We start from the raw sequence: 13,212 nt of genomic DNA, 5'->3' as shown, positions 1-13,212 counted from the left end.
CTTCTTAATCTCCTTTGCTAGATAGACCTTCCTTCTCATTCCAAACTCTAAATATTGGAGTGCCCTAGGACCTTGCTGCTGAAGGTGTGGTCCATCAGCCTCACCTAGGAACTTGCTGGAAATGCAGAATCTTGGGTTCCACCCTAGACTTCCTTACCTAGAAGAGTGTGTATTTTAAACAAGACCACCAGGTGATTTGGCTGCATGCTACAGTTTGAGAAGCACTGGGCTAGGGCTCTATCTACCACTCTCTTCTTTATCTACAACAGGGCTTGTCAACTTCAGCACTATTGACATTGTGAACCAAGTATCTCTTTGTTGTGTGGGGCTGTCCTTTGCATTGTAGGACGTTTAGCAGCATCCTTGGCCTCTACCAACTATATGTCAGTAGCACCCCCACCCCCACTTGTGACGAAAATGCCTCCAGATATATTGGCAAGTGTTCCTTGATGGACAAAATCGTCCCTGGTTGAGAACAACTGTTCTGTACTCACTCCCTAAACGATCTCATGCAGTCTCATGGCTTTAAATACCATCTGTATGCTGATGATTATCCAAGTTTCAGCTCCAGGCAGAGATCTCTTTGAGTTCCAGACATGTACATCCAATCGCCTCCTCAATGTCTCTGTTTGGGTGTCTAATATGTCTCTCAGATTTTATATGTTAAAAAAAAACAAGACCTCTTAGTTTTCATCCTCAAGCCTGTTCCTCCCTCAGTCTTCCTCATCTCGTGGCATTAAGCATTCACCCAGGCACTCTGAGCAAAAAACTATCCAATACATCCAAACCTGAATCCAAGAATTTCTCATCCCATCATCCGAGCACACCATCATTCTCACCTCGTCTGGTCTTCCTGTTTCCACCTTTGCCCTCTACAGTCACTTTACACAACAGCCAGAGTGATCTTTTTTGAAATATAAATTGGAGCATGTCACACCCCTGCTTAAAACCCTCATCTTTGGAATAAAATCTAAACCCTGCAAGGCCCTCCTTGTTCTTAACCTGCCCAGCTCTCTAACCTCATCTCCTGCACATTCCATGTTGCTCACTCTGTGTATAACGTCCTGGCCTGCTTGCTGCTTCTGGAAAATGTCAAGCTTGTTCTTATCTCAGGGCCTTTGCATTTGCTGTTTACTCTGCATGGAACATTCTGGAATGCCTACATGGCTTATTCTCTCACTTCCTTTAGGTGTCTGCTCAAATTTCTCCTCCTCAGAGAAGGTTTCCTTGGTCCTTCTATCTAAATAGCTCTCTTCTATCCTACTCTCTATTCCCCTACCCTGCTTTATTTTTCTTTATGACACTATCACTAACTGACCTTGCATATTCATTGTTAATTTATTCATTGTCTGTCCTTCCCCAGTGAACTGTAAGCTCCATGAAGGCAGAACCTTTGTATTGGTCATATTTGTATCCCCAACCCTAGAACAGTACCTGATACGCAGTAATCACTCAGTAAATATTTGTTGAATTAATGACTCAAATGAAGCATGAAATTTCCTAGGACATTGACAATTCTCAGAGGCCAGGAGCTGTTCAAATTTAGGGTCAGTTCTATTCCTTCTAAATTAAAAAAAAAATTGCCATCAGAGCCTTTAACTGAAAACATGCTGTTGTTGGTAGGTGCCGTCTAGTCGGTTCTGACTCATAGCGACCTTTTAGGACAGAGTAGAACTGTCTCATAGGATTTCCAAGGAGCACCTAGTGGATTTGAACTGCTAACCTTATGGTTAGCAGCCATCGCTCTTAACCACTAGCACTGAAATTCTAGAAATGTATCCCACAGAAATAATTGAACAAGTACATTAGAGGGAATTTGAGCCCAGTGATGCCAGAGGAGCTGAAAGCAGACATAAAGGTGATACACTAGAATTTTTAAATGTTGGCAACTCATTTTTTTTTTTATTGTTGTAGTTTAAGTGAAAGTTTACAATTCAAGTCAGTCTCTCATGCAAAAATTTATACATACACTGTTATGTGACCCCAATTGCTCTCCCTATACTGTGACAGCACATTCCTCCTTTCCACCCCTGATTTCCCGGGTCCATTCAACCAGCTCCTAACCCTCTCTGCCTTCTCATCTCACCTCCGGACAGAAGCTGCCCATTTAGTCTCATGTATCTATCTACTTGAGCTAAGAAGCACACGCTTCACAAGTATCATTTTATGTCCCGTAGTCCAGTCCAATCTTTGTCTGAAGAGTTGGCCTCAGGAATTGTTTTAGTTCTGGGTTGACAGACAGTCCAGGGGCCATGCTTTCTGGGGTTCCTCCAGTCTCAGTCAGACCATTAAGTCTGGTCTTTTTACTAGAATTTGAGTTCTGTGCCCCACATTTCTCCTGCTCCATCAGGGACTCTCTGTTGTATTCCCTGTCAGGGCGGTCATTGGTGGTAGCTGGGCACCATCTGGCAACTCATTTTTAAAGAAAAATATGGCTGTGACCAGAATTGGCCCACATGCCACTAGTTCGTAATCCCTACAATAGATGATTTGCATTTGATCACAATTCTACCCTTGGGGTGAGAGAAAAATGATTAATCAAATTTTCAAGGAAAGTTATGTCCAGATGATCAATTTTAGTCTTATAAATCAGATGTACAGACAGAAACCCAGAGCAGTGAGACCTCTTGCCCATGGCCTTACTGACAGAGCAGTCTGGAACTCAGTCCAGTGATGGCCTATCCATCGCTCAAGCTGCCTCAGCATCCAGGGGTCTGATGATTTAATTATGGGTGATCTCTTCCCTGGGCTCTGATTTCGGCTTGTTTCATGGTTCATCTGTATTTCCATCAGAAAGGGTGAGGGGAGGGAGAGGAAGAATCTATCGATCCCTGCCCACAGTACGATGGGGATGGGTAGGTGAAAGCAACATTCCCTGAATGGATGTTTTCCAGGTATCTGAGGATTCCATCCCTGTGGGTTCTTCTAAGGAGCCCTGGTGGCACAGTGGTTAAGTGCTTGGCTTCTAACTGAAATGTTGGCAGTTGGAACCCACCAGCCGCCCTGAGGGAGAAAGATGTGGCAGTCTGCTTCTGTAAAGATTACAGGCTTGGAAACCCTATGGAGCAGCTCTTCTCTGTCCTATAGGGTCACTAAGAGGCAGAAATGACTCTACTGCAATGGGTTAATGGGTGGAGTTCTCTCTGCCTGTGTTACCATGTGAAACCAGAGGGGGGCGTGCCATAGCTGGAGACATGTGTCTGCTGGCCAGTCTAAGAAAGCAAAGGAGGTTCTGGATCTGAGATGTAGACTATACCCCGGAATTGGTCAGGACAGGCAGCCTCAGTACTATGATGTCACCTACTGGTCTTGTGTAGAAGTGGGAGATGGGAGTGGGGAGCATGAATTTCAGCATCTGCCTGTCCCAGGGTTTAAAACAAGAGTTGAGGATAACCCAAGGGTGAAAGCTGATGGTGAGCCAGAAGAGTATCAGTTGGAGGAAAATAAGTTACAGCAATAAAAAAGCAAATCAAAGGTTAATTTGCCCATGATCACTATTCTACTCTTAGGGTCTGAGGAAAATGTTTAATCAAACTTTCAGAAAAAGTTATGTTCAGAAGATGAAACTTAGCCTTACATATCTCATTATGGTTCTGAGATTAAATGGTCTAGTGGACATCTGCTGTTTTCACCTGTCTAGGATCCATTTCCCCTTTTCAGTAACAACACTCTGGCTTTCATGTGTAACCATCTGTCTCCCTTTCCCAGTCCATGAGGTTTAGGTGGGGTTTACCCAGTCTCCCCCTACTTCTCCCATCCCTGCTTTTCCCATGGTGAGTACTAGCTCCAGGCCTAGCCAGTTAGTATATCTCCTCCCCTTGGCTGTGGTGACTGGTGTAAATTGGCCAATAAGAGTCAATCTCAAGGCCTGGATGGATGTTCTGGGACAGAGAAGTAAGGTCCCTTTCCACTGGAGTTATCTAACTGGTGACAAGTAAGCCTAGAGCAGCTGGTGACCATCCTCCCAAGCCTGAGGACAGACTTCCTGAGAATAAAACCAAACCAGAGGAAACAGAACCCAGAGACAAGGAGAAATGATGACATCATTTGAGCATCTGGATACAGTTATGCCTGGGCTTTTCATTCACGAAGGTCAGAAATTCCTTTTTTAGGTTAAACCAATTTAAGCTGGGGTCTATCACTTGCAATGGAAAGAGTTCTAAATAATACTGATGGAATGAGTGAAAGAACAAAATCCATGTTTGTTACCTTCTTGCTGTTTTCAGTGAGCCACTGAATTCTCTGTTGATAGAGTTCGATAGCTCTGCCAAAACATCAGATATACTCATCACCCTAGGTCAGCTTCATCAGTGAGCAACAGTCACTTACCGTACATGGAAGCAAGGTGTGGATGGCATTTTTTTTAAATGTTTCTAAAGCACTGGGGAGAATATAAGGCAAATCTAGCAAAGATAAAATGAGTGTTAGTTTGCGAGGGCACCAGGTAAAAGACCAAGGGAATTGTGAAAGGGATCAAGTGTGTAGATGCTGCTATTCTGGTGATGCAGTCAACGTACATTATTAATGACTATGGTTTGGTGGGACGAGGGGTGGGCCGCTGAGTGAGGGTAGGTCTGCGGAGGATGGGGGAGTGCTTTCTCATGTGGAAGGTGGAAGAACACTCTTCACTTGCTCACATCTGTGTCTCCTCAGATAAGACTATTCCCAGTCTCCTGGAAACTGGTCTTAAAGATATAGTTGAGGCATTTCAGCAGCAGTTTCTCAGTGGAATGATTAACAAAAAATTAGTTTCTGAAAAGTAGCCACGGGAACTTTTTTTTTTTTAAATTCTTTTTAAAAATTTTTTTACTTATTTTGTTGTTGTTGTCGAGAATATACACAGCAAAACATACATCAATTCAACAATTTCTACATGTACAATTCAGTGACATTGATTACATTCTTCGAGTTGTGCAACCATTCTCACCCTCCTTCTCTGAGTTGCTCTTCCTCCATTAACATAAACTCACTGCCCCATAAGGCTCCTACCTAATCTTCTGAGTTGCTGTTGTCAATTTGATCCCATATAGGTAGTTCTTAAAAGAGCACAATGCTCAAGGCAGACATTCTTTACTAGTTAAGCTAAACTCCTGTTTGGTTTTAAGACTTCAGGGGATATTTTTGGTTTAAGGTAGCCAGGGGAACTTCTTGAATTTCCCTTCTTGCAAACCACTCCAATGGCTAGTTGGAGACTAGCTCAAGGTAACAGGTGCTCAAGGTAAGGACTTGGTCACTTGAATTTAATTGAATCAGTCTCACTGAGGGCAGGTAGGATTTGGGGACCTAGAGAGGGGCAAGGAAGGCCTTTGGATATGAAATCATGGTAGTGGTGATGGGTAGAGTTATAAGGGATACATGTGGATGAATAGAGCTAAGAGTATGAGCTTTGTAATGAGATATGCTTGTGTTTGAAATCCAGCTATGCCATTTATGAGCTGTGTGTCCTTGGACAAATGTGGTAAGCTCTCTGAGCCCCAGTTTCATCATCTCCAACATGAAGATAATAATAGGATTCCAAATCAATTTACCAAAAATCAATTTACTGAAAGCCAATTCTCTGAAAATCAATTTTTTCAAATGACCAATTAACAGAATAGACTTGAACATTCTGCTCTGGAATCAAAAGGACCACTAATCAACCAAAACTTTGCAGAAATCTTTAAAACTGGTTAAACTGTCCAACCCAATAAAAATTGCTGTAAAATTTATTGTTCAAATGTTTTCATAAATTTGGCGAGTTGGTCATTCGGTGAATGGTTATTTAGCAATTGACTTGGCGAACTGGCCTGAAAATAATACTTCAAGTTGTTGTGAGGATTAAAAAAGATAATGCATACAACCTTTAGCAGAATTCCTGACACAGTAGTAAATGTTAGCTATGGAGTCCCTGGGTGGTACAAATGGTTAACATACTCGGCTGATAACTGAAAGGTTAGAAGTTCAAGTCTACCCAGAGGTGCCTTGGAAGGAAGTCCTGCTGATCTACTTCTGAAAAATCAACCACTGAAAACCCTATGGAGCACAGTTCTACTCTGACACACATGGGGTTGCCATGAGTCGGAGTTAACTTGATGGCAGCTAGTTTATTAGTTTATTTACTATTATTATAACCTTTTAAGAAGGCTCAGACAAACAGCAATGGTGGAATCATAGATTACTAGAGCTGGAATGGAATCTGACAGACTGTGCTGTTCACTGGTCATCAAGAGGTGTGTTGCTGTGTTTGTATGTAGGTGTGTATATATTTTCTTGTAGACATGTGCCATCAAAATCAGGTTTGGGAGTGGGGGTGCATGCATATTTTTGACATTTGCATTTGCAAAGGTATGAGCCCAAACAACTTGGCATTGAAAGTGTGATCACTCTTAACCCTTAAACATCAAATGAGGCTATGAGATTTTATGTTCGTCCAAAAGGACCGTGGATTTTCAAAGGCTGAGAAACACTGATCTGGTCTAACCTTGCCATCTGAGAAAACAGGAAAACCAAACCCGTTGCCACTGAGTCCATTTTGATTCACAGTGACCCCATAGGACAGAGTAGAACTGCCCCATAGGGTCTCCAAGGCTGTAAATCTTTATGGAAGCAAACTGCCACATCTTTCTCCTGGGGAGCCGCTGGTGGGTTCGAACCACTGACCTTTCAGTTAGCAGTCGAGCACTTAACCACTGTACCACAGGGCTCCTCCGAAAAGAGGAACTGGACCTAAAGCAGGAAGAAATCTGCCCAAGGTCCTACAGAGACTGCTGTTTGAGCGGTGTTATGTTCAGGTGCTAAAATGAGATAATTCTTGTGCCCTGGGGTTGTTGGGAGGACACAGAAACATACTTACTCAGAAAGCTTTGATTCAAAATGATGGATGATCTGGGTGGAGAAATGCACTTTCTGTCTGACATTGCTGCCCTCCTCCCTGAAGAAGCAAAGCCTTATGTTAAGGGTCTCCTGGGCCCAGGGAGCTGGGTATGTCATGCAGGCTTGGGGGTGAGGGGAGGCTTCACACTTACAGGACAGCTGTGCCCTGACTTATCAGGTCAGGCAAGGTGAGTTTCTCAAACTGTAAACTGTGAGTTGAAAGCCAATCTTCAGAGTCCTCCCAAGCTGAAGGCTGGGTCTTGCACCCCTGCAGCTTCTGCAAGACAGAAGCCAGAGCAAACAGAAAACTGTGGAAAGAGAGGACAAGGCTGAGGGCGCCCTATGTTCCCTTCACACAGATACTCAAGGGTCGCCAATGCTGAACGAGCTCACCTGTTTTAAGAACTCGCCTTGCTGAGGGAACAGGTGGATGTGGAGACCTGTGGTCTGGGCCAGCTGCCCTGGCAATACCCACTCTCCCCCAGCACACTTCATCCCCACCTGAAGGTACACTATGTGGCTAGACAATTCAAGGTCACTCATCACAGGCCGCCTTGTGGGAAACTGAGTACACAAACAGACAATAGCTAGAACATATATGACAACAGAACTCTGTCCCACAACCTCTGCAGCAACCAGTCCAGGAAGCCAAATGACCACTGTCCTAGAACAGCCAGGACTTGGTCAATGACTGCCAGCTTCCCTATTTTTTTCCTTCTCTTACAACTCAGGATCAACCAGAGAAAGACAAATAAATATGCTCCCCAAACCAATCACATAAGATGCTCCACTTCTAGTTAGCCTACCTCCAGCCTCCCCCTGACAATAACCAGAACATACCTAAAACCGTCCCTTTTGTTCACTACCAAGCTTTCCTGCCTTCAAGCCTCTGCTAAACATGAGTGACGGTGGCCGACTCTCTCTCAGTTTGTCCTCAGTTTGGTGATCTTGGCTTATTCTCACACTTGTGTTCTCTATCTTTACGGGTGTGCGAGTTCTGCATTCCCGTCAGGCCGAGGGATCCTCAACAAACGTTTGTTCACTGACTGGTGGAAGAGGGAATGGGCTTATTCTGTCCATCCCAGAGGCCAGAACTAAGAGCAGTGGGTGAGAGTTGTAGGGGCAGCAGTTGACAGTTTTAGAAGAAGAATTTCCTAGCCATAATAGGAGCCTGGTTGTGGAATAGACGACACTCCCTTGCTTGTACCTAGTGACGGGACTGTCGCTTACGTAGTGCTAAGCTGAAGATATGGGTGGTGGCCTTGGTGGTGGAGCTGAAGTAGGTCATGGCAAGCATTCACTATTGGCTATGCCTTCTGGAAAAGCCAGAAGGTGGAGAGTCCTGATGTGAGGCCCTGCGTCTGCTTTGCCTTGTTCACCTCTTCTGGAGGCTGTCATTTCTTCATTCTTTTTTTCCAGTGGGCATTTCTGAGCCCTTCCTATGAGTCAGGCACTGTCCCTGGTGCTAGGGCTACAATGTGAACAAGAGAGACACTTTCTTGCCTCGTTGGAGTTTACATTCTATTATGGGTAGATGGACAGTAAACTAGAAACTAAATGTACATAACAATTAGAGAAAGGAGCAGCTCTAAAACAAGAAAATAAACGGGAATGTAAGAGAAGCGATGGGGGGTGGGGATGGGGAGGCCACTTTAGGTGGGGTTGGGGTGGGAGACAGCCTCTCTGAGCTGAGATCTGAAGGATGAGAAGGAGCCAGCCCTGTGCATTGCTAGGGAAAGCACAGCCCAGGCAGGGGTGCGGAGGTGGGGAGGGGTTGGAGTATTTGAAGAACAGAAAGGTGGCTGCTGTGGTTGGAGTATAGTGAATAAGGGATAATATGACACAAGAGGAAGCTAGAAAGGGGTGCTTGGCCCGGATCAGGGAGGTATTCTGCAAGAACTTCTGGCACAACCACCATTCTGTTTAGGTGGTAGAGATGGGCCTTAAATGTTGCCTGAGTTGGTCACAACTCACCTAGGGTACAGAATGGCATCATAAGGGGAGGCTGGTTCAGTCCACTGTCTGAGACACCACCCCACAGCATCTGATGACCGTGCAATGCGCTCAAGCACGATTTAACCCATTGGGACCCCAATCCAGATTCAAAGAAGGCTTCACCTATCTCCTAGGGACCTGCTCAAGCCCTAAGTGAGTTTTTCTTGGGCTTGTATTAGTCAGGACTTTCACTGCAGAGGGTGAGGTGGTGGACCAAACCCATTGCTGTCGAGTCAATTCCAACTCATAGCGACCCTACAGGACAGAGTAGAACAGCCTCATAGGGTTTCCAAAGCTGTAATCTTTACGGAAGCAGACTGCCACATCTTCCTCCCACAGAGCGACTGGTAGGTTCGAATCGCTGACCCTTTGGTTAGCAGTCAATCTCTTAACCACTGCACCACCAGGGCTCCTAAGGTGGTGGATAAGGGGTCGAAAAATGTCTGTTGTAGCTGAATGGGCTATAAGGGATAGAGGAAGTGCAGGAAAGAGGGAGGAAGGAGTGAGCGCACTGGGGTCAGTTACTAGCTTTGTGATACTAGAAAGTAACTTTTTTCACCTGTAAAATGGACATTGTAAAGCTATGATATACTAGAACATATCCCTGATTGTTCTTGCATAAACAGTTCTTAGCAGTGATTCATTTCTCCCTCAGGTTTGAGGATAAGTAGACGGTAATCATAAAACAAAGACAATGAAAATAAAATGCTGCTGTTATATTCCAGCTAGATAGTACAGTATGCTTTAAGTTCTATGCCTGAGGCCTGCTCTCTCTGTTACAAACAAAATTGGGAAGTGTTAAAGAAGTGTGAAAACACGCTAATAATTAAAGCAAACGCTTAAACAGCACTTATTATGTATCAAGCACTTCCCATATATTAACTCGTTTACTTTTATAAAGTAGGTTCTACCACTAACCCCTTTTTACCGACAGGGAAACTGAGGCACAGGGAATTTAAGTAACTTGCCCAGGGCCTCACAGCTGGTAAGTGGTGGAGCAGATCCCAAGCAGTATAGCTCAAGTCATGCCTAACCAAGTCAAGTCGTAACCACGACACCGCATTGCCTCTCTAAACCAGCACCAAACTGCGACTTTCTTCATGAAGGACTAAGAGAGAACCAAGGGAAACGGTAACAGCATTCTCATTATGTGATTCTATGCTAATTATTGTCCTGTCTCGAGCAGCTCCACTTAAAACCTTAATACCTGTCCCATACTTAGGAAAACACGGCTCCCTGTCATCTGAACACTAGATGGCACTCTCTTCATCTTTCAGAACTAAACCATCTCCCTGGTTGATTAACACTGAGCATGGTAGACTTTTAATTCACCTTTCTTCCATTTTTCCTGTATTTAAAATGATCTATGATATTTTAAGACATGGATTTTGTATTATTAATATTTGAAGATCCACTGTTAAACCCATTAGAGACTTTGACTGTAGAGCGTACTGAACACACTAAAGTATGTGCCTTACATAGTTTTCATGTGCCTTACATCCACAAAACAACACAAATAAGCTCGTCTGTCAGTGTGTCGCCCTATGATGCTGGAAGTTATGCCACTGGTATTTCAAATACCAGCAGGGTCACCCATGGTGGACAGGTTTCAATGGAGCTTTCAGACTAAGACAGACTAGGAAGAAAGGCCTTGGTAATCTACTTCCAAACATTAGCCAGTGAAAACCCTATGGATCATAGCATATTGTCCAAGACTTCAACTTGCTTACTTTGGATACATCATCAGGGGGGACCCATCACTGGAGAAGGACATCATGTTTGGTAAAACGGAGGGCCAGCGAAGGCAAGGGAAACCCTCAATGAGATGGACTGACACGATGGCTGCAACAATGGGCTGAAACATACCAACGACCATGAAGATGGTGTGGGACTGAGCAATGTTTGTTCTGTTCTGCATAAGGTCACCATGACTTGGAGCTGACGGGACGGCAACTAACAACAGTGTGTCTCACATAGTGGATGGCTCTGTAAGATCTTTGTGTTGGGGCCATCCTTTCCCTCTGTCCCACTGCTGCTCATTTGTGAGGCAAAGGAGGCCCCAGAGAAAGCCGATAAATGTTAAGAGCGGTCCCCATACTCCTGGGCAGTCATGCATTTTGATATGAAATTAGATGAATTGACCCATGTTATCAATGTCTCAAGTCTTTGAGAGATTTCTTTAGAATCTCAAAGCTCCATCGACCTTTCCTCATGTCCTTTATAATTAAACTTGCTTTCTTTTAAGTGCCAAAACTTGAGAAAAGTAAAATGTGGCTATTTTCCTGATTGTTTAATTGCCAGCATTAGAACTGTATTGTTTTTGACCGATTATCATTTCAAAGGTATCATATTTAAACTCTAGTGTAGATTAGGAAGATGGTTATGGGCTAGCCTTGCACCTGACAGCCACCGATGACAACTGTTCCCACGGCAATCGTAAATTTTGAGTTCTAAACAATCCACTCACCATCTTGGGAAGACAGCTCTTTTACACATCGAGTCAGCCTAAAACCACAGTTCCAGTTATTCTAGAGGTTGATTCTTCTGCCATAACCCTGTTGCTCCAATAGCACTCCCTGAAACTGATTTCTGGGTCTAGATTTTAGGAAATTCTAAAAGAAAAGCACACCTCAGGAAGAGGAATTTTAGAATTAAATTCTTTAGACTTCAGGCTTTCGTAATATTGGCAGAATTTTCACATGCTCTTGAATATTTAATGGTGTAGCCAAGAAGGCTGTAAAATTTCTATAAACAGTTAGAGATTCTTCCATCATTTCTAAAGAAGGAGGATTAGAAATGAATGGTAACTAATCTTTTTCAGTCCTGGGATCCTTTGTGAATAAAGGAGTACTCAGAGGGCAACATACCCTACATTCCCTGACGGTGATTTTTAAGCACCGCTTCTCAATGAAAGCACTGTGATCTTTACCAGTAAGTCCTGTGTCTGGTTTACGTGTGTAACCAGTAATCCATTGTCTGGATTTTGGCCAAGTCCACTGATATCCTTCTGGCTCCGTTGCTGCTTTGGATCTCTGTCAGCGTTTCTCCTCATGCTGTAAGACATAAAGTGATTGGATCAATGCCCCAGCACTGAAATTAGACTCCACACTGTGATTGCTTAGATCCCTTAGTATCCTGAAGGAATTCCAGAAGCATTTCTTATTTTGGTGCAGTAACTGGGAAGGATTCTTGTAAAGTTCTGATAAAATATGGACTCCAGGTTCATAAGATATTTTATTATATTGTTCTAGAAGGCAGATAACTAAAGCTCTCAGATAGATATAATGATGTAATGACCATTTATCCACCTAATCTCACATCAAGGCAAAGATTTTCCTTCAATTCCCATGAGCAAAATATTGTTTGTTTTTCATTTGTAAACTCAGAGAAGATGCTTACCAACGATTTTCCAGAAACTTATTATCTTGACCATGGAAAACTTGTCTTGTTTGTGTAGACATTATAAAAAAACTCAAAGCTTATTTTCCTGGGGAGGAAAGAATACCAGAAAAAGAGAAGGATAAATGCAGCATGTAGACAACAGCTTTGAGGGGTATCTATGTTCAGCTCAACTCTTCTTTAATTACTGCATTCGATAAATACTTACGGAACACCCACTAAGGCATCGTGCTAGGTGCTGAGGATACAACGGTGAACAAGCTAACAGAGTTTATCAACCTTGGCAATTTTGTCATTTTGGACCACATAATTCTTTGTTGTGGGGGTTGTCCTGTGTATTGTAAGGTATTTTGCTGCATACCTGGCCTCTACCCACTAGATGCCAATAGCACCCCCTCCCCATTGTGACAACCAAAAATCTCTCCAGACATTATTCAGTGTCCCTTGGAGATAAAATCGTTCCCAGTTGAGGACCACTGGGGTAGACGTTGTCTTTGTCTTGACAGAGCTTACATTCTGGGTGGGGATGTGCAGGGAGAGCTGATATTAAAGAACTAAATAAATTAGAAGTTGTGGTAAGTGCTATGAAAGAAATAAATAAGAAGATATGGTAGAGAGTAATCAGGGAAGTGATCTACTTTTGAGCTTTGATCTTCTTGAAGGATGAAAAGGAGGGGGCATGTTAAGAGTATGGAGAAGTCTAGACTACGCAGAGAGGAAAAGTGTCAAGACCCTGAGGTGGGAAAGAACTTGGCTTCTCCAAGTAACTCACAGAAGACCATCTGGCCAGACCACAGGGATTCCAAGACCAGGATTGAGGGAAGGAAAAAATAATGAGATGAGGTGGTGTTCTTCTGAGTACTGTGTCTGCACTCAAAGGGAAGAGTCCTCACAGCCTACTGGTCACCATTTATTGAATCAGTGGTAGACACGTATCCAAGATGGATCAATCAGACTCTCTCTCTG

At 43.6% G+C, this 13,212-nt stretch overlaps 1 protein-coding gene across 1 annotated transcript in view; it reads right to left on the bottom strand.

Annotated features, from left to right (window-relative positions):
* The window catches only part of VWA3A (von Willebrand factor A domain containing 3A), a 61,328-nt gene extending 48,988 nt beyond the window's left edge, over positions 1–12,340 (bottom strand). Inside the window, exons 1-5 of the mRNA XM_004373455.2 lie at positions 12,247–12,340; positions 11,777–11,900; positions 7,005–7,129; positions 6,833–6,910; positions 4,210–4,264 (exon numbers count right to left, since the gene is read on the bottom strand). Coding sequence (XP_004373512.1) covers positions 4,210–4,264; positions 6,833–6,910; positions 7,005–7,129; positions 11,777–11,900; positions 12,247–12,308 — 444 coding nt within the window. The 5' untranslated portion in view covers positions 12,309–12,340. The remainder of the gene's footprint in view (positions 1–4,209; positions 4,265–6,832; positions 6,911–7,004; positions 7,130–11,776; positions 11,901–12,246) is intronic.
* Positions 12,341–13,212: the final 872 nt, after the last annotated feature.

Source organism: Trichechus manatus, unplaced genomic scaffold (genome assembly GCF_000243295.1).
Source record: "Trichechus manatus latirostris isolate Lorelei unplaced genomic scaffold, TriManLat1.0 scaffold00024, whole genome shotgun sequence".
Taxonomy (NCBI): domain Eukaryota; kingdom Metazoa; phylum Chordata; class Mammalia; order Sirenia; family Trichechidae; genus Trichechus; species Trichechus manatus.
The sequence above is the reverse complement of the archived record's forward strand: the minus strand, read 5'-3'. Positions and strand labels throughout refer to the sequence as shown.